This window comes from Cyanistes caeruleus, chromosome 4, assembly GCF_971803275.1.
Source record: "Cyanistes caeruleus chromosome 4, bCyaCae1.hap1.1, whole genome shotgun sequence".
Classification (NCBI taxonomy): Eukaryota; Metazoa; Chordata; class Aves; order Passeriformes; family Paridae; genus Cyanistes; species Cyanistes caeruleus.
Genome location: NC_141704.1, coordinates 39,813,929 through 39,834,981, shown reverse-complemented (window position 1 = coordinate 39,834,981; position 21,053 = coordinate 39,813,929). Strand labels below are relative to the sequence as shown.

The following is a 21,053-nucleotide window of genomic DNA, read 5'->3' as shown; positions in this document are numbered from 1 at the left end:
ACTTTTTTCTTTTATATATTAGCTAATTCATATTTCTTCTGACTTGTACGCATTTTAGAAGCCTTGTTTCGCCGCCTGAATCCTGATGTTGAAAAAGTTGTTATTCAGTAAATATGGTCCAATGAAAGCGGAGATTCATAAAGTTTCTTACAGGCTACAAAGAAAATGCATTTAGTGCTCCATGTTCTAACTAAATTCATATCTTCAAGATACCATTTGCTTCCAAATCAGCTTGCTTACTTAAGTATTGTTTGTGCTGCAGTCCAAGAGATCTGTTTTTGTTGACCTGGGTCCATGATTATACAGTTAATTCACTTATTCAATGCAAATCACTCTAAGAGGCATATACTCGAAAATTTACAACAGTTTTCCCTTTTTATCTTAAAAATCCCTCTGTACACGAATGGATGAAGGCACAGGATATGCAGGCTCACAGCTTTCGCATTAAAGTCTTTTGTTGAAACTGTTCCACCTGTTCTCAGCCCTCTAAGAAAAAAAAGTCTTGAGGACTCCACTTTGTGGAAGAGCTCTATAAAAGCCTGAACGATGATTTTAAGTACTAAGGAGAAAATGAGAAACGTTAGGTACGTGAATTAGGAAATGTTAATTTCATGCACTTTAGGAACACACACTCACACCCCACAGTAGTAGAAGCAGTAGTAGAGGAAAACACTACATGTGTAGGGGTAGAAATATTTGTTACATCATGGTGCTGGCTGGCGATGGAGGGTTGCCGCCTTAGAGCCCCCTGAATGGTACTTCCACTCTGGAAAGCATTCACTACATCCATCTGCAAGGAATCAGAGATTGTGACAGCTTGCTCAGCAAGAGAGAGAGAGAACAAGAGAAAGGACCATCCCATCTATAACACACAAAAAAGTAAAGAAAAAAAGGCACTTTTTAAAAACAGAGCAGATATACAGGCAAGAGTTGCATTTAAAGCTGAAGAAAACAGAGGACCCTGAGGGATTACACATCCATCCATACCCCCTTTTGACACTCTCAGTCACACCAGTTAGAACAGCCACCTTAGTCAAAAATGGAGAGATTTCCCTCAACACCCACTGCATCCTACCTTTTTCAAGACCATACCTGAGTTTGTATCCTGTTTAGGCCCCTAAACCACAAGATCTGACCACGACGCAGTTCTCTCTCAGCATGATCAATCTCCTCTACATCTTCTGCTAGTTCTTCTTCAGGAATCTCTTCCTTTTGTGTTCCATGACCGGCTTCTTTAAGGAATTTCAGTCGGCTGGTTGGAATTGTTGAAATCAACTAACAGTGGATAAAATATATAAATCAGGATTATTCTTTTTTTAACAACAAAGAAGGAGTAATACCAGTCTTAAGGCTTAACAAATATCCTGCACACAATTAGCAAAGTTGAAAAAACTATATTATATAGACAGGATGAGTGCATCAATGTGAAACAATCACTCCAGGTGAATAGCTGCAAAGCTGTAAACATACTTACTACCTCAACCAAGATGAGAAATTAAACTTGGACTACAAACCAGCCTTGCCAGGGACAAAGAATTCCACATTAACATTACTTGACAATGCCAGGAAGGAGCAGTACTGAAGCTACAAAAGCCATTAATCCTGTAGATTGTACTTGTATCTACAGCTTTTAGTTTCATCAATTTGATGAGCATGATGTGTCACCTCAAGTGGGACCTCCATCACCTAAAGTAACCACAATTAATTCAGAAATACAGAAGAGACATTCATTCATTCATTCATTTGTGACCTGAGAGATATCTATCCGTTTGCAAAGTGAGTGATGTTTCTGAAATGATATGTAGCTCAAACTCTTACTTTGCTACTAGGTGTAGAGCAGTTAATAGACCTTAAATTAATCAAAAGCTACATGTGGTTAAGGGGAGTAATCTTTTGGTACATTGTATCTAGCAGATCCAGATCAATTCCAAGACTGTTTTCCTTGATCGTCACAAACCTAGAAGTCAATTTCTGCAGCTGCAGAAGAAAAAAGTCTGTTCCATAAGCAAGATAAACAGCCCTTTATGCTGAAACTGCTACTATGAATGCTCCCAGCTCACACTTCAGCTTCTATTATTCTCAGAAAATTAAAGCTCTTTGACTTTAATGAGATGCTAGGACAGCATGAACTGCAGCAGTGAAGCTTTGCCCTTGCAAGCCACATTGGGTCAAAGGTATTTCAAGCCATCTCAATTCTCTTCTAGGACACTTTTAAACCTCAGAGTGACTCTATTTGATTTTTTTAAATAATTAATTTTCCAGAGAACCTTGTCAAAAAGCTTGGTCACTTTTAGAATATATGTCTATGTATATGTATTTACAACGAAAATTCATTCTACCAATTTTATGGTGAAACATGAAGTGTCTTTTACTTAGTGGAAGGAAAGGAACTGTAATGGAAAACTCTTCATGTGGTATGAAAAGTTTAGACAACTATGTCATTAAATAATAGAAAACTCTGTAGCTCTAAAGTTTCACGTAAATAAGCTTGCTGTTTACAAGCACTGTTGTGCATGCAATAGTAATGACTCTGGGGGGAGGGGAATTGAAATAAAAGTCCGAATGTAATATGGCTTAATAGGTGGGAAGACTTTTCAATTATGTCACAATTATGCAAAGGTAGATTAAAGAGAAAGTTGGTTTGAGTTTTACTGCATTTCTTGCTGTTCTTGGAGGTTTTTAAATCAAGAAAATACTGTCAAGTTTAGCAATTCTTGATTTTTCAAGAAAACCATAAAGCACCAAGTTAAAATATATTTAACATTGGCCTGTTCATTGCATCTTGTATTCTTACCACATTTTCTGGTACTCCTATCTGGCTGAAGATATAATTTCATATTTAAAAGGTAACTACAGCTTCTGCTAGTTAAAAATTGCTAAACAAACCAGCCACGGCATCTAGATATGAAATGTAAATAATTGACCCACTCTAAGGAAGGAATATTCAACTAACTTTCTAGCTATTGAACAAGTCAATTTTAATTAATATTTACTGTCAGTCTTCATATATTCATACAGTCCACTTGAAAGATCTGAATGCTAAAGATGGTGTGTTTGGGTTTTTTTCCCATTTAAAGTATACTGTTGCAAGTAGATATTTGGCATTTTTAAAAATCCTAGTTTACCTGGCCCCAAAGTAATGTGCCCATGCCCAGGAAAATGGACCACAGCCACTGTTCAACTGAGAGTTCTGAGCAACTGAAAGGCTTTCCACCAAACTGCACAATAATTATCTGTGAAGAAAAACATAATTAAACATGTATCAGTGACCTGTTACTAGAAAATTCCCTAATGCTTTGAGATCACAACAGACAGCTCTGCAAGAGAACATGGGATTTCCCATCTTATTAAGCATATTCTTTCACTGACTCAGCAGTTTGAGCAAGCTTCCAAATATAAGCCATATTCTTCCTCTTTTCAGTGTTTCAAGAACTACCCATTTATTCTTCAAATGTCACACTCATGAAGCCTTGTTGAGTCCTCAGTTTTGCTTGTAGTTTTTTCCCTTCATTTCATGATTACAGCATGTATTTGATGCTACAAATGTACAGTGGTTACTTTTGCTATGAACATCCATCTTGGAACTAAGTCCAAGATTCACAAACTTGTATTAATAGAATTCATAGATCCACAAGACATGAAATATCTCAGAAGTAATCCTAGAGTATATTACTGTGTATCACATCAGTGTTAAATATCAGACTTTAAATCACACATGTGACTTTAAATCTTGGGGGAAGGGGGGCAGAGATCTCAAAAGCTAAAGTAAGTGAGCTCTTACTGCCCTAGCTATTACAACAAGCTGTAGGGCCCTAATGAGCTAGGTATCTCTGCATAGGAATTATATGCATGAAAGTCTGCCCTGGAGAATCAACAATTCAAAGTAGCAGGGCAGGCATGAAAAGGAGACAGTATTGACCATTAAGTAGGGCACCTGACAGCTGAAAAAGCAAAGAGTATCTTCTGTTATTAGCTCAGAATAAAACACTGGAATGGCAAATCAGGAGTTGGGAAGTGATTGGGACTGTCAAATTTATAAAGGGAACATAGCGGCAGTCAGGAGTAATTTCTAAATAACTAGATTTTCTAAATCTAATTTCTAAATGTTTGGCTTTGTTGCACAATGACAGTCAATCTGCTGCATACATAACCCCAAAAATAAGAGCAACTTTCTGAAGAAGTGTCATCTATAAAAATCTAAACCTGAGAGAGTAAGTTCCCTGACTTAATGTGAAGCAGTGGAGTGTAAGTTTCCAGTGCTTGAACTGATATGACTTCCATCAACTTCATGAATTATCAAGTCTAAGGAGAAGCTTAATATGTAGGTTATATGTCCCAAATAGCTTAATCCAAAATGAAAATGGGTTCTGAAATTAAGCAGTATACTGATTTGTTTGTTATTTCTTCTGACTAAATAAAGTGAAGGCAATTTAGAGGGTGAAAATATTTCTTGTAAACTATTTTCTGCAGATTCTGTTTTAAATTGGCGTTTCTCAACACCAGCATGTGAACCCAATCAACTGCAGCGTTTCATTTCCTTTTTTAGCATGTACTGATTTAACTAACTAGCTTTTATAAATTCCTCTGTGTACCCCAACAGAAGGTCCCTAGACATCAGGTTTTTTTTCACTTAAAACAGCACCTTTACAATATATACCAGTAGGTATCATTGATTCCTGTGTCAATAAGATAAAAACTGACACTTAAATTTCTAATGTTTATTCATGTCCTAATCTCATGAAGAAAATAAGAGAGTTGTACCTTTTCTACAATTGCTTAAATGGACTCTCATTCAGAAACACAGGCAGATATTATAAGAAAGATTTAGGGGAAAGGGGTAAATGAACAGATGACAAATATAATTTCTTTATATTTTTCCAAGAGACTAGAACACCAAGATAAAGTTGGAGAACTAGAAAATGCAGAAGGTAACTACAAACACAATATTCCAGCATTACCAATTACAAAGAGGTCTTACCTGGAAACTCCATCAAGCTGCACTTACAACTTACTTATTATGTGCTTGACCCTGCAGGTTTTCCACATTGCAGAAATTAGATCTCTGGCACTAGTTGATTGGCATTTCCAAGGTAAGCAAGTACATCAGTGCACTAAATTTTCCCCCCACCTTCCAAGAACCTGCTTACCTGCACAACAAACGTCCCCAGCACAATAGAACAGAAGATAGCGTTGTTAAAGATTCCTTCAAAAACATTTCTTTCACCATGAATCTTTCGGGCATTAATTTCATTAAAAAGCTGCATCATCACAAACGTATTAAATACTATAGTATAATGCTCTGAAGGAGGAGCATGCAGAGGTGCATTTCTTCCACTATCGATATCAAAAATTTTCTCACCTGTATATAAAAGGCATTTATGAACAGCTTAATTAGTGTCTTTACACATGCACTACAGCAAAAAAATAGTTTTAAAAACACACCTACAACATTCAGAATAAGTTTGTAAAGCCTCAGTGTCCTTACCAGCAAACAGGAGCGTGAAGACCACAACAAGCTGGTAGAATGCATGACCCAAAATGTTCTTCATCATTGTACGAGAAATCAAAGGTTTGTTTCTACCATAAGGCTTCCGCAACAGAAGAGCTTCAGTGGGTGGTTCTGTTGCCAGGGCAAGAGAAGCTAATGTGTCCATTATGAGATTTACCCACAGCATCTGCACGGCTTTAAGTGGAGAATCCTATAAAGATAGATACATAAACCCTCCAATAGAAGTGCAGAAATTACAGCTAATATTGCCATTTATCATACAATATTGGCACGTTCTGAGGAGCATTATGTTCTTTGGACTACTGTTTAAGTGAAAGTTTGAACTTAAAAATTAATCAATCATGACTTTTTCAACCTTTATTCGCTGAAACAATCCCCCAGTGGTACGTACTTGTGTTATGCATGCTCCTGTAAAAGCAACAATTACTGCTACTACATTGACAGTAAGTTGGAACTGAAGAAATTTGGAGATGCTGTCATAGACATTTCGTCCCCACATGACTGCTTTAACAATACTGGTGAAGTTGTCGTCTGTGAGGATAATATCAGAAGCTTCTTTAGCTACGTCTGTTCCAGCAATACCCTGATAGAAAAAGAAAAAACATTATGAAATATTACAGGATGCACAGACTTTTTATGACAAAAGCTATTATGTCCTTGGTCAGCATCCACTTGGATGGACCACGTCTGAAGGGCTCCTTTGATGCAAGCATCTAAAGACTTATTGAAACAAGTTCTACTCAAACTCGGGGAAATGAAAACAAAGTAATGCTCTCTTTAAACTAAAGGCCTTTATAAAAATTTGAGAGTTGACAGTAAAGACACGCTAAGTTCTCCCAAAGAAATGTCTCCCAAAGAAATGTTACCAAACCCTGTTCAAGCTGAAGGCCACCAGATGGTGCAGTGCTACAGTTCAAGCTCTGTCCTAATTACTTTGTTGTATGGATTCCAGCAGCAGGCAACACATGTGCTTGCAACACAGTAGGATGATAAACATTGCCAAAAACCTCTTGCAGAAAGGCATTAGCATTGAACAGTAGAATATGCAATGCCATTCCGTATGCATTGCAAAGCAACATGTCATTCTCAAATTTTAAGCACCTCTAGTCTCCTATAGTACCCCAACAGCTTTACCTGTAATGATGCCTGAAGACAACTATTTCAAAAATCTTTCTCTTTTGCCATTCCAAACCCATCAACTCAATAGCTAATTAAATGATCCTTATTCTTGATATATTATTTTGTCAAGGAAGTGAGTCACCTGCACAACTATGTGTATGCCTTAAAAGGTACCTTTAGATTTCATATGGTATATTTTAGGTGCTATTAAGGTAAGAAATTGGAGAAGATATCTCCTTACACAGATGAACACAGACAGCAACTGCAACAGGAAACAATCAAAAACAGATACACAAATCTGCCCCTGACAGCAGGCAGCTACAGCAGCTATACCATACCAGAACAGAGACACTTGTTACGACAAGACTCTTACAGTCTAGACAACATTTCAGGAGCTGTCTGATTTTAAAGTTACATTTTTGAAAAACACTCCTTGAGAATGATGTGAAATCTCTTTCCCATTTTTTTCTCCCAGGAGTAGAATCTGAGTCTATTTCTTTTTCTGCATGTGGTATAGGAAGAGTGTGGTCTTTATTTTTTCTTTCCTTTCAAATACTTTAAGACTACAGTGACCTGCCATGACCAAAGTTACATTTAAGGCTGAGGAGGAATCCTGTGGCAAAGGGAACCTTGAGGAATCTGTCTTACTCTGTGTCTTGAAAGAAAGCTGAAACCCACATACTTGAGGCATGAGTCTATGCAGCATAAGCAGTTAAAAGACGGGATATTGTTTGGCAGCCACATGAAAGGGTAGCTGAGAAAGCCATGTAATCTAACGAATCATCCAGACAAGTGCTGATCCTACACTATCATAAAATGCTGTTGCTTCAGTTGTACTTCAGATATACAAGATATGTTTTTCAAAGCCATTTTGAGCATCAACTGGCAGTCTCATTTTTATGGTCTCCCTGTTTCTACGTATCCTTGAATGGGAAACATGATTAAGCTCATTCAACACTGCATATAAGTTTTACTCAAAATCAACAAATATTATGCTATTTACAGCCTAAAGTCACTGTTCTATGGTGAAAACATTTCAGAAATCTTCAGTATTCTGTTCCAGTACTTTGCAACAAGTTTTCGTGTAAACCATTTTTCATTTGCAAGTAATTGGAAATCTGCATTTTTAAAGTTTTATTTAATGGTGAATGGCACGAGAATATTTTCCAAATAAAAACACAGTTAAGTTGGAATGTTGACTTCATTAACATGGTTGTATACTAGGCCCATGAAACAAGGGTCTTCAATCTTAAGTGATTTGATAAGTTATTGATAAAATAGTGGGGATTTAAAAACAATATCCTACCATAGCAAATCCAACATCTGCCTTCTTCAAAGCTGGACCATCATTGGTACCATCACCAGTTACTGCTACAACTTGCCTCTGGTCAAAGACAGTGCTGTCAATTATACCTAAAATAAAATGACATACAAGTGTGACATTCCAAAAGTTCTAAATTAACAACACAGCTGAGACTCAACCTGAAAGAGAAACCCAGTTTTTGTCTTTATCAGTCATAAAACAAAAAACAAACAAAAACAGCTACAAAAAAAAGTTCTCATTGGCTCCATTTCTCAAGCAGAAAGGAAAAAAATCAGTTGGAAACAACTTCACAGACATTTCCCATTCTTCAGTCCTATTTTTTTTTTTTCCTAGAAGCACAGGAAAAGAAATCTAGCTTTACTTACAAGCTCAGAGAATTTTTGCCTACCTTTTACTAGAGTGTGTTTGTCAGTGGGTGAAGATCTTGCAAGAACACGAAGCTTTGGCCAAATTTTATCTATTCGCTCTTGCTCTATCTGCAGAAAGAGCATTGGTTATATTTTACACACGTAGGAGACTTAGAATAGCTGTTGATCTACTTGATTAGAGAGTCAATGTGCTTACCTCTCCTTTTTCATTGCGTATTCTCCTGTTAAAGTCCTTGCCCTCCAAACACAGGAAGTCTTCACCAGGATTCAGAATACCACATTTCAATGCAATAGCACGAGCAGTGTTAATGTTATCACCCGTGACCATGCGTACAGTTATGCCTGCACGTTGACACTTTTTTATTGCATCAGGTACCTGTAAGCAACAAAAAACCACACAGGCTCAGAGACTGTAGATTAGTTAAATAAATCTAGACATGTGAGTAAAAGGTACAGGATAAATGTTATTTTAAAATTAAGACTGTATTTATGGTACATTAAAAAAAAAAAAGATTAAGTAGCATACCACAATTCTCTTCCTAAAAACCACACAAATTGCAATTCTGGCAAGAGGCTTTGTGCCACTGCTATGCCTGTTCCCCACCCTCCTGCAATTTTTCAAATACTGCAGTATTCAAAAATACCACAAAAATCCTCACGACATATTAGGCTATACTGAGTACTGTCATTTTATTTATGATTATGTGAAATAAACTACAGCTGATACTCCACTACTTCACCCATAAGTTTTACTGTAAAGTGACAATGGTGCAGATCAGCTCCAATTTCCACGTGCATGTGGCATAAAAGCTTTCACTGCTGAAAAACCTTACACCTCAACCACAAGCCAAACTCCTTGCCCACAGATCTCAGGTGACAAGCTCACCTCTCCCTCATTCCCCATGAGAAGCTGGTAACAAGTACAATGGCTAATCTTATCCAAACCAAAAGTCCTAATGCTCCAAGTGGTAAAAAAATAAGTTGTTTCATTTGCTGAGATCCTGCACAATAAGTACCTTAAGTTATTAGTTTGAACAGAGCTTCAGTAGCACAGCGTAAGTGACATTAAGTAGTTTTAATCTGCTTTTATAGCTCTATTAACTTTCCCTTCAAGAAATTAGATTTTCATTTATTAACTATGCTTAAGGCATACAATAGCAATTCAGTTTCTTGTACTCTGCATGATGAAAAACATGAAACCCATGTATTAGAACCACGGCAGCTTAGCTGGTGTCCCTACCTCAGGTCTCACAGGATCTTCAATCCCAACAACAGCAATGCATGTCAGACCAGTAACAATATCATTTTCATTGTCCCACTCTGGCTCAGGCTCTCCTGCTGGGAAGTCTCTGAATGCCAGGCAGATGGTTCTGAGACCTTCAGAAGCCATTGGCTCAATTACAGTTTTCACAATATCATCGCGGTCCCTAGGTCTAAATACCTTTGGTTCACCATTAGCACTCAGTATTTTGAAGCACCTGGAAAGAAAGGTTTAAAGAGTTATCAAATTTTAAACAGAAGTTCAACCTACTCTTTGACTTATTAGTCAACTGTAATAAGGTTTTTTTTTTAAGTTATGTTATTGCTAGACTCACACACACAGGCATAAAAAGCCAGTAGTGATATCTCTAAGTTAATCTTCTCCAAATGCACTTTATCTCTTCAGCTGCAAAACACACTTTCTGTAGAAAGTTGACTGAGCCACTCATCCCAGGATGAAAGTAATGCCCAATGAATTTCACATACAAACACCAGTTACCTCCCAGAAGTATCCATTTCTCCATTGTATGTAAACAGACTGGTGTCTGCGCTGGTTGAGTGAGGAAACCCAGCTCCAAACTCAACAAAATAATCCCACTTTGTACTCAGGTACTGGTACATTGAGTACAAAAATCTTTGCAGCCTTTTCCCCCCACCCAGTCAAAGTGCAGAGAATTCAGAGAGCATCTGGTATGCGAAGCAATGCAAAAAATTAAAAGCAAATATTGAAACTGATTAAAATGTTTGTATAGGAGACTAGATTCACCACTATGCACTCCAGCATTTCAATACATGCTCTCTTCATTGTTTCTTCATGCCAAAGATGCCACTGCTTTCACAGACTGCATATATACTTTACCAATATTGATGCCAGGAATATAACACTACCAACAATTTTGAACAAGAAATTTAATCTTGCTCATGTGTTCTTCACAAGGTTTTCCCATAAAGTAACACCATTATGCATTAGTTTTACAAATTAGTACTAATACAGAACCAGGGAAAATTAAATAAATATGGAATTCATTACTTTCATTTAATTAAGTTCAGACCTTGCAGAACTGCAAATATGACAAGTGTTACAGTTAAGTGTATAGTCCAAAGATTTAGGAAATTCCCTAAAATTTCCACATCATACAGAAAATTAAAATGAAGCAGTCCCTTAGAGCTTCAAAATTCATGGCATAATTGAAATTTGAATTGTGAATTTGAATCTATGTGAATTTTCTGATTTTACTTGTCTGTTCAAATGTCAGCAATCATTGAGGATATCTAGTGTTAGCTGAAATCATAAGGCTGGTGACAAATTAAAATATTCCAAAATGACTTAATACACATAAATAAGTATGCAAAGACCACACTGAAACTCACTTCAAACACTTGACTTAATGATAAGAAAAAAGAAAGTGCTCTACTTGAAAAAGTTTCTGCATTTCTTCTACACCTACTAGTGACTCATTAGTGTCTTAGAAATGTTCATGTTTAACTTTTCAGTGTTTCAAGGGTAGTTACATATGTTACAAAAGAGATGGAGCAGCACAACTGGCAAACCAGATTACAAGTACTGCATAGGAAGCAGCTTATGATGCCTAAATCTTTGTCTTATTCAGAGCATACTCTGAAGTAGTTTCCTATTTGGACACTATTCCCATAGCATCCAAATGAGTCTAGGTTTTCTTGTTCTTTTCCAAATGCCCTTCTTATTTATTTTCTTATTTCAGTTATTAAGTCAAGTGGACCACATGAGTCAGGGATGACTGAGTTCTAGCAACTTCTACAGTTTAGTTGCTCAATATTGTAAGTTACAAAATACTTCAGAAGGTGCAAGTGATGTAAATATAGCCATACCTATTCATTGATAGGGTTTGGCTTAAAATCTAGCTATGCAAAAAAAGTATAGATTTTAAGTTCCATATCAAGAGGAACAAGAGTCCTTTAGAGATTGACACTTTGTATTTAGCACAAAAGTTGAGGAGAAGGAAGAGTTCATATTTTTTCTTTATTACATTAGTACTTTCCTAAATAATGATTCGAGGAGCTATTAACAAGCAAAAAAAATATAAATTTAACTGATTAATATATCACCTATGTGCTACTCAGACTAGAAACAGTTTGACATTAGAACCAAAACTAATAGCCTGGCTACCAACTGCTGTTCCTGGAGAACTTGATGCATTCATGTTTGACGTCTCTCCTCACCTAGTTAGGAGTTACCACAGCTGACTTACCACCTATAAAGGTTTGTCCCAGTGGTGCCTAATCACCCACTAAGTCTAATCTCATTCTAATAAATCCTTTATAGGTGGGCAGATGGATAAGGAAGCAATTGCTTTGTCACATTAAAACCCCTCAAGTTGCTTGAACATTTAAGTTCAGCCTCCTGTTAAAATGATCATCTTTTGCAGTCTAAGCAGCAATTATGCTAAAAGTAATCACTTTTCAAAGGTACAAGCCCTTCCTGGAATTTAGGCAAATCAACTGATGGGATGTTACTAGAAGGCATTTTGATCAACCACGCCTAAAAGTAAAATAGTTTAACTAAAGCATGACCATGTCTTTATTTTTTTGGTGTTTTTTTTGTTTGTTTGGGTTTTTTTGTCTTGTTTTCTGTTTGTTTTGTTTTGTTTTTTGTTACTTTGAGGGGTAGGGCTGGGGTGTTTGAAGTAAAGTAACTAAAGTTCTAATGGCCCATCTTACTGTATAAATTCAAACAACTGAAGGAGACAAGCTGTGAAACTGCAGTCACGGTTGCTCTTATCTGTGATTAGAGAGACAAGTATTTCACAGACTATGTCACAATGTCGTTTAGCATGTCAGTCTCCCCACCTATCACAACATTTAGCCAAACTTAAGTGCTGAATTACAACAGTAGTTGTTCTTACTTTTTAAGAACTATCTCAGAGGCACCTTTACTGAATATCCGGAAACTGCCATCAGAGTTTTTTAACACAGTACTCATCGATTTTCTAACGGAGTTGAAGGTGTACACTTTGTACAAATCCTCTTCTGGTATCTCATTTCTTACATCCTGATAATCACGTTTTAAATCCAAGAGCAATCCCAGCAAGGCACATTCAGTTTTATTTCCAACATGGCGTGGTAGGCCACCTTCTTTTTCAGGAGGCTGCAAGAACAAGAACCATCAGGGATTAGGTTAACTTATAAACCACTGAAGCACAGCACATAGAAAACAAGGAAGGACAAACTTAGTTCTGGGATGGGGAGGTTTCCTTTTTTCAGTAATTACTTTATAAATTCCTATGAGTCACGATCTGGTGTCATACTGCTGCTTTTTAAAAGTAAGTTCTGTACCTATTTAGGAGCTTTCAATCCTTTGGAAAACACCCATTAAGTTTGTATCAATCCCAACATGACCTTTCTAAAATACATTTTTCATTTCTTTAAATATTTATCTGCTCAATCGAGTGTAGACCCTGAACAATTATTTTGGATTTTAAAAGTACAGAAGAGTTCACATAGGCTGACTTTAGCAAGCTAAATGGCATTATTTCTGCTAAATTCAAGTATCCTCTACTGTAATAATTCTTCAATGACTTAGACTATGACCACATCACCTGTTAGCTTTCTTCTGAACAAACTAAGTCTTTAAGCCTCTTAAGTCTCACTACAAGTTCTGTTTTCCAGGCCATGGCCTATTTAACTGGAGAGAGTTCAGAAACAAGTTTCCAATCCTTTAATACCAGAAAAAGTTTCTTATTCCAACAAAGTGGGATATGCACATACTAGTTCTATAAGTAAACAATTATTTCTCTCAAAATATTTGAGCTCATATACCTAAAACACTGTGGTGTTTTTTGCAGCAAAAGAGGGAGAAGCACTTACTCAATCTGACATATTTCAGGTGGCTAGAGTTAAACTACATTAATCATAAGTCAGTGGTCCATTTTCACTGTTCAGAGCCACAAGATTTTGGATTTGGCTGTAGTTGTACTTTCAATATGTTCACTTTAATGTATGGTTTAAGACATCTTGTTCTGGGTGCCCCACTATGTGAGATATCAACATCCAAGAGAAAGTGCACCCATGGCACACAAAGATAATACAGAGACTCAAGCACCTGATGAATGAGGATGAGCTGAAAGGGCTGGGACTGCTCAGTCAGGAGAAGACAACGCTCTGGGAGACACTTTGTGGTGTGCATTAAATGCCTGAATAGTAAGGACAGTCTAGCCAGACTTCCTAGTGGTGCCCAGTGAGAGGACAACAGGCAATACATAATACTAACTGAAGCTTTTGAAACTCCATTGTAAGATAAGGAAACACCTTTTTCTCTAAGGGTGATCAAATAGTTGACCAGGCTGCCCAAAGGTTGCAAATGCTCCATCCTTTGAGATTCTCAAATCCTGAGTGGGTGCCCTGAGCAGTGTGCTCTGGCTGACTCTGCTTAGATCAGGAGGAGTGGACCAGAGGCTCTCAAGAGTTCTCTTTCAGCCCTCTCTGGTTCTGTAAAGCAGACTAATTCTACTGCAGTGGACGTAATTCACTTAAAATTGTAGTAATAAGGGACTTGGTCAGTTTACATACAGGTACCTTTTTCTTGATACAGAAAGAGCTTTAGAAAACAGATTGTGAAACTCCTCACGTGCTGTAACTCATAGTATTTTCATCTTGTTTCAGATAAATCAGTGCTGTCAAACTTTATGTGCTGCCTCAAGTACTGCTATTGTGGAAATTCTTGCAGGCATACCACTTTTATTAGCCAATAAGTAGCTTTTGAATTGAGTTTTCACTGCCATTTGTGTACAAAGCATCCATAGCAGAGGCTTCTAAAGAATCTTTAAATGCTAATTCATTTACTAAATCCTACTTATCATTTTTTCTGCCTAAGCAATGTAAGTTATACAACATGTAGGAATTACTACAGCAAGGAAGCTCTGTTTAGAGTTTTAGAAAATAATGCACACAAAATGTTAAAAAATCCACTATTTAAAATGTGTAGCAGTCCATTGGTCTTTCTTTTCAAAACATTTTGCCTTTTTCATTTCAAAACACTTCAAACAAGATTTTGGCAAATACATTACAATTCTAAAGTTTACAAACTTATACAGAAGTATCTGTAATAAAAATCCATTAAAATCCTTACCTGTAGCTACATTTTCTCATTATATTTTATTTAAAGTACTACTCTTAAATATTAATTGGTTTAATATTTATTTTTAAGTAGCACTCAAATCCATCCAAGAAAAGTGGGGTAAACAGCCCCACTTATAGAAGCAAACAACTCTGAACTTGAAATTATCTTGAGATTTTATCTTTCAATTATCAGTTCTAACTGAAATAAGCTATTTTTTTCCCATTGACTTTCAAATGAATGGTTGAGCAATTTACAGCAGGTGCAAAATATACCTTACCCTGCACTGTGACACACATTTACACTGAAACTGCCTGTGGCCATCAGATAATTTGCATCTTTTGAGGAAGCTACTCAGTTATCTTGATTGGAAAGAAGAAATCCACTTACCAGTATTTTGGAAGTATAAGCACAATTAACAGAAATTCCTGTCACAAGATAAGCCATAGTTTTCTCTGGAATAGCTTCTGGTTCTGGAATTTTTTTATAATGTTTTTCATTGATGTAGGCTTGGACCACTGTCATTCTGTTCATAGTCAATGTTCCTGTTTTATCTGAGCAAATAGCTGTTGCATTGCCCATAGTTTCACATGCATCCAGATGTCTCACCAAGTTATTATCTTTCATCATTTTCTAGGGAAATAAAAGCAGTTAACAGCAATCCATGACCATTCTTCACTTCAGAAATGCTCATTTATGGGGTCCAGTCTTATACAGCACTTTCAGAAGACAGTCATTAAGTCATCTGGCATATTTCACAGGAAGAACTTGCAGCTGCCACTTTCTGTAGATTCCCCTAAGCCTATTATGTCACAGTAAACTTCATTTTGAACAAGGTACATAATAAAAACAGTCTTAATCTCCTGCAGCTACAGGTCACACTGACTATAGATACTATTCAGACTTTTATGAGCAGAGTTAATGATGATATTTAAAAACGGAGAAAAAGAAAGGTTTGAGCTTTACCAGACACAATGTTTAAAAAGTGTTTCTGCTTACAAACAAAAGTCTAATACAGCTTATTTTACCTGTCTGAAGATCAGATAATAAATACAGATTTCAAAGGTCCTACATTCAGACATAATCAAATACTAAGTAGGAACCTAATGTTTCAACTAAAACAGTGAGGATTACATGAGTTTCATAAATTAAATATCACTTTAAATTCTTTCATTAACAGGCTTGTATAGTATTTTCACCTCTAAGAGCAGGATGAATTTCAAGTGGTAAAATAAGGCCACTATTAGTAAGTGCTTAAGTTATGAACTTAAAACACATCCTAAGCACCCATCATATTTACAATTAGATTTTAGATAAATAATCAGTCTCAACATGCTGATGCAAGAAAATTAAGAACACAAAGAGCTTAAGTTAAAAAACATGCTGAAAAATAAGCAGAAAAAATGCTTTACGCTATTCAGTATTAAAAAAAAAAAAATCAGTCTGGAAGCTTTCACAGCAATTGTTTAACACATCAGCTAGGTAGAAGTTCAGATTTTCAGAAAAGTTTGTTATTTACAACCTCTAAGACATCTGTTTATTGTAAGCAATTGCTACAATGCTACATTCTGAACCCATTCATCTTTAGCTGGTGACAAAAGGCTGGCCGTGCTCACTGTTCTTACAAGCAGGTATTCACTCAAAGATGAAGAAAACGTTCACTTGAAAGAAGAAAAAGTACTGCAGGAGAATTCATATGCAGTTCAAAAAACAAGAAAAGTTTCTTGCCAGTCTGATATATATGTGTGTGTGTGTGATGCAGCATAACTCAATTTGCATTTAACAGCTGATGAATACATCCACCTACCTTAAAAAAAATCTATTTGTCCTCTACCCACTTACCTTAACAGAGTAAGCCAGAGATATAGTGACTGCAAGTGGAAGACCTTCTGGTACAGCCACCACCAAGACTGTAACTCCAATAATGAAGAACTTCACAAAATACTGAATATAAATTGGGGTACATTCAGCAAGCCAAGGTCTCTTCTGAACCCAGAAGGTATCAATTACAAAATATAACACAAGGATAATGACTGTGATTGCAGACATCAACAAACCTTGTTAAAAAGAGAATAAAGAGTTTTAAGAAATTATCTCAATAATGGCAATACAGACTATGGATACATGCAAATACCTCTGCCTTTGCATAAGCTACTTTAGAACTAAGGTTTCAAACAGGCAAGTCAAAACATTGAGGTAGTTCTCAGAGGTGTTCCAGCTTCCATTGCAAGTACTTCCTCATGCATTTCACCTAGAAATTCCCTTTTTTCCTCCAATTTAATTGGAAAGGATGGGGCTAATTAGTAACAGGACAGACCAATATGTAAAGTCAATTGACTAAGCAGAACAAGAAATGAAAAAATTCAGGAGGCCTTCACCAATTTTATGCTGACTGATTCAGTAGAGTGCTTCAGTGCAGTCTCAAAGCAGGAGGACAGGAAAATCCATACATGAAGTAGATGAGTATTAAGGCTGTGTGGGGAACTACAGTGGGTCAAAAGGTACATAAAGAAAAACACAAGACCTCTTGGGAGATATGGAAAAAATCTTTGACAAGGACAGTAGTTTACAGTAAACATATAATGGAATTGGTTAAACTCACTGAAAAATTAATATCACCATACAGAACTGCAGTGTCACACCTGACAGCTCATTGCTCAGTTTCAGGCTGTAACTCTCTAATGATGCAAATGCTAAAGTCAGCCCTTCTTGAGCTGTGGGCTGGACTACAAGTCTTTTTGAAATTCTTTACAGCCTGAACCTTTCAACTATTCTACTTGAACCAAAATAAAATATGAAATATTTGAATTAAACCACTACACACTAGATAATGTAGCCTAAATTTCATACTGAACTTCACTGTTGTTTCAGCCTACTTTCAACAGCAACAATCTACCAAATATTTTGACAAGGCAGCTGAATATTAGCTGATAGGAAAGTAGGAAGTCAATAAAAACATTATGTATCAGCAAGACATATGTTAAGTGGAAAATTCTAAGCCTCTGAAAGTACTAGAGATAGTACCACATTTTCCAGACTTCACTCAACTCACAGTTCTCTCAGTATATTGCAAAATGCTGTATCTAGCCTAAAATGATCTTTCGTAACAGCTGTCCAATATTATGAAGCTGGAATTTTCCCTCCTATAAGGTGGTACTTGAATTTAAGCCTGAATTTATTTAAATTAAGGAAAAATAAAAGCCATCCACATGACATAGCCTGAGAGGCCACCAGCATACTCAGGCACAACAACACACTTAAGTAGCCACCTTTGAGTGGTTCAATTATTTTATCTACTCGCAAACTATGCATGTTCCAACTTTTTTTAATACGACATCAGCATAGGGAGAGTACTGAGACATTGTACCTGCTTTGCCAATCTGAACTGCAAGCTTTGTGAGCTTGCCTTGGAGAACTGACTTTTCCTTCTTTGGCAAGTTTGCTTTCTTCTTGTCTTTTTCGTCTCCATCTCCACCATCCTCACTCTTCAGTGGTTGCATTTCCATGGCTGCACCATCCTGAGCTTTAGCTAGAAGATCAAAAAAAAGAGTTTAGTCATTGGTGAGTCTCCCAAATCAAGGATACCTAAAAAACTTAATACCCAGCTCCACTAAATATAATAGCACTGAGCATTATCTTGTATCCAGAGAGGCCATACTACACATGAATGTTTAAAGAAGTGCATTGCGTACGGGTGATGGAATAGCAGGTTCAGTGAAGCAGTTTTTTGGGGGCAGATTCACTTATGCCATCTTTACCATAAGCAGTTTGGATCTAAGGATTCAATACGCATTTTTATAGGAAAGTCTGTATTCAACAGCTATGCTCTTAGGAAATAGAGACTTGCAAGACAGAATCAGAGAACGTGCATTTACCTTTGTTACGGTTTTCAACAGCTCCATCTTGCTTTTTACCTGTCAGAGAGGGAAACAAGTTGTGTTTTAAGCTGAATGTGCAGAATTCATTATTTTATTTATGTTTTTTATATAATAACTACATTACTCCACTAAAACATGAAACTGCATTTAAAAAAAGAAAAAAGTAAAACATGTAAGTCAGCTCACAAAAACAGCTTATGGCACTTTTTTGGACTTTTCCCATACAAGACTGCTGAAGTGTTATTGTACCGTGGTTAAATTTGCACAAATTACTGATACTGACACTTCTGACTTGTTAGGAAAGCTTTATAAAAGACTTCCTGACACATTTTTCTAGGAAAGATATTTGTGACAATTAAGCAATTCTGGTGGCCTCTGTCTTGCTGTGTTATTCCAATGCTTGTCACCAGTACCTCTGTAAATAAGCTGCAGGGTCTCACTTTGAGAATCAGTGCTTTTGTACAACACTGCAGAAGCTACTGTAGCGTAAAATATTCATAAATCCACAGCAAAGCTTAGCAGAGGTACAGCACTGGATTCCTGGATCTATGCTAACCCTATTTACACAAACATGAGTATAATATGTAGGCAACATACCATACATCACTGTGAGAATAGCTCAAGTTCATAATAAAATATCACTCCTACCTGTGTTCAGAAATGGGCTCAACAAGAGATCATAAAGAAGGACAGTGAAATAATGAAAGAATTTAACAAGTGAAATATTAAAAGTAGTTGAAAGACCAACACATCACGTGGTTTTTTTTTTTGTGGCCTTAGCAAGTGACAAACCATATTTCTAAGTAGAGAAAGCAAGGATTATAATTACTGTTTGTGCTAACTTGAAATGAAAGCACAAAATTGAGGAACTTAAAACAAAACCCAAACATTTTCAATATTACTGGTAGTTCACCAGTTCTTTGGCCTTAGGTTATGAAGACCAAAATTTGCAAGAGTATTCCAGTAGAAGAAAACCAAATTATCAAGCAGCCTGTCTGGCATGACATTTAATACTTTCACTACACCATTACTGTAGACATAGTCTGATTTCTATACATAAGATTTCTCCCAGCGTTCTCACAACAGCTGAACAGGAAACAGGAAAGGAAAAATAAAAAGAAAAAAGAAAATAGAAAAAAAAAAAACCAACAAAAAAAGAGCACATGTTCACTTTCTCTGAAAGATGCCACCTCAGTTTTCTTAAGAGCTCATCATTATTTCCTAATTTTGTATTTGTTTTCCCCTTGTTCCCCTCTTCCTCTTTCAAGAGCGCAGTTCAACATTTGAGTTACTTGTAACTCCTTGTACATACATTTGCTTTCACTCTGAACCATGCCATACACAGCCAGCTAAATATAGTCCCTTTAATCTCCTTAACATTCACAGAGAATTTAGTTTAACCTGAGTTTTATCAAGGAGAATCTCATTAGGCACGTAACTTAAGGGAAAGAGGAAGCTGTCTATCTTGGGAGACAAAAAAACCCCACAAGTGTTCAGGTCCTAGGATACACTATTTGACAAAGAGACTTCTGCTTTTAGAATAATAAACACTGGCAGAATATTAATAAAAGCTATAATCCTCTCTGCATCTCCCACAGCAGCTGGTACTGTTGTTTGTTTCTTTCTCCTTCCTCTGTGAAGGGAAGAGCACAGGATGGCAACTGTTTCACACTAATGACTGCAAGTGTCACAGGGCAGCTTTTACTTTTCCTTATGCTTGAGCTTGAAACTAACTTAGAACTTTCAATTTTTCTTGTAACAATTTTTCTAATTTGTAAGGAAATTTACTATTTTTTTTTTCCAAGTTTCAAGAAGGGTCAGAATTGTAAAGTATTTGTGGGTTAGGACAAGATCAAAAAAACTTCAATTCCATCTCCTGCACAGAGCACGCATTTTAGCAATTGCCTATTGAGTTTGAAGGTATCTGAGAATCTTAAACACATTTCTGTGTGAATTTTCCATCATTGTCTTGTACCCCTCTGATAAAAAATAGTATACTTTGGTTCATAATTTAATTTTTGGTTCTAGTGCCAAGAAGCCCCAGACTTAGTCTGATCCAGAAGACTTCATAATGGTTTCATGAAAAATTTTCACCATGAAGCTGAGTCCTGAACATGCCTTGTGAGCAGTACTAGCAAAACATTACTGCTTAACATTTCTAAGCTTTGATTCTCAGGATAAAGGCTAAGGTTAGATAAGTGACCTTATAATAAGGAAGACAGCTCATTTCATTCTTCACAGAAGGGCCCCAAAATATGCTGTTGCAAGCCCCTCATCCTTCCAAAAACTAAGTTACAGGAAAAGTGTCATGAGGAATTTGCCTTGTGTATATCTCTGAGCATTCAAAATTTGAGCTCTAAAGAAAAGGAATGGCAGAAATGCCAAAATTCCACAGAAAATGTCTGCTCATTTTTTATCAAGGTCAGTCATACATATTTAGGTTATCCACAGGGTCAGCAGCATCAAAGACCTAAGCTTCTCCCTTTCCAGTGTTATAGAAGAA

At 36.5% G+C, this 21,053-nt stretch overlaps 1 protein-coding gene and 1 long non-coding RNA gene across 9 annotated transcripts in view; one reads left to right on the top strand and one right to left on the bottom strand.

The window, feature by feature from the left end:
- ATP2B1 (ATPase plasma membrane Ca2+ transporting 1) overlaps positions 1-21,053 on the bottom strand; it is a 61,155-nt gene that overhangs the window by 6,396 nt on the left and 33,706 nt on the right. For 6 of the 8 annotated variants that reach the window (XM_086887777.1, XM_086887779.1, XM_086887778.1 and 3 more), the window contains exons 7-20: positions 18,548-18,586; positions 18,040-18,201; positions 16,515-16,729; positions 15,063-15,305; positions 12,463-12,704; positions 9,561-9,798; positions 8,517-8,696; positions 8,341-8,428; positions 7,935-8,041; positions 5,901-6,092; positions 5,486-5,699; positions 5,148-5,359; positions 3,126-3,233; positions 1,093-1,275 (exon numbers count right to left, since the gene is read on the bottom strand). In XM_086887777.1, coding sequence (XP_086743903.1) covers positions 1,093-1,275; positions 3,126-3,233; positions 5,148-5,359; positions 5,486-5,699; positions 5,901-6,092; positions 7,935-8,041; positions 8,341-8,428; positions 8,517-8,696; positions 9,561-9,798; positions 12,463-12,704; positions 15,063-15,305; positions 16,515-16,729; positions 18,040-18,201; positions 18,548-18,586 — 2,423 coding nt within the window. Of the gene's footprint in view, positions 1-636; positions 791-1,092; positions 1,276-3,125; positions 3,234-5,147; positions 5,360-5,485; positions 5,700-5,900; positions 6,093-7,934; positions 8,042-8,340; positions 8,429-8,516; positions 8,697-9,560; positions 9,799-12,462; positions 12,705-15,062; positions 15,306-16,514; positions 16,730-18,039; positions 18,202-18,547; positions 18,587-21,053 lie in introns of all 8 variants that reach the window. The other 2 variants (XM_086887781.1, XM_086887782.1) reach the window with 2 other exon arrangements.
- Positions 1,988-5,094, top strand: LOC111933497 (uncharacterized). Its single transcript, XR_002866743.2, has 2 exons — positions 1,988-2,174; positions 4,883-5,094. It is a non-coding gene; the product is annotated as an uncharacterized LOC111933497 (long non-coding RNA).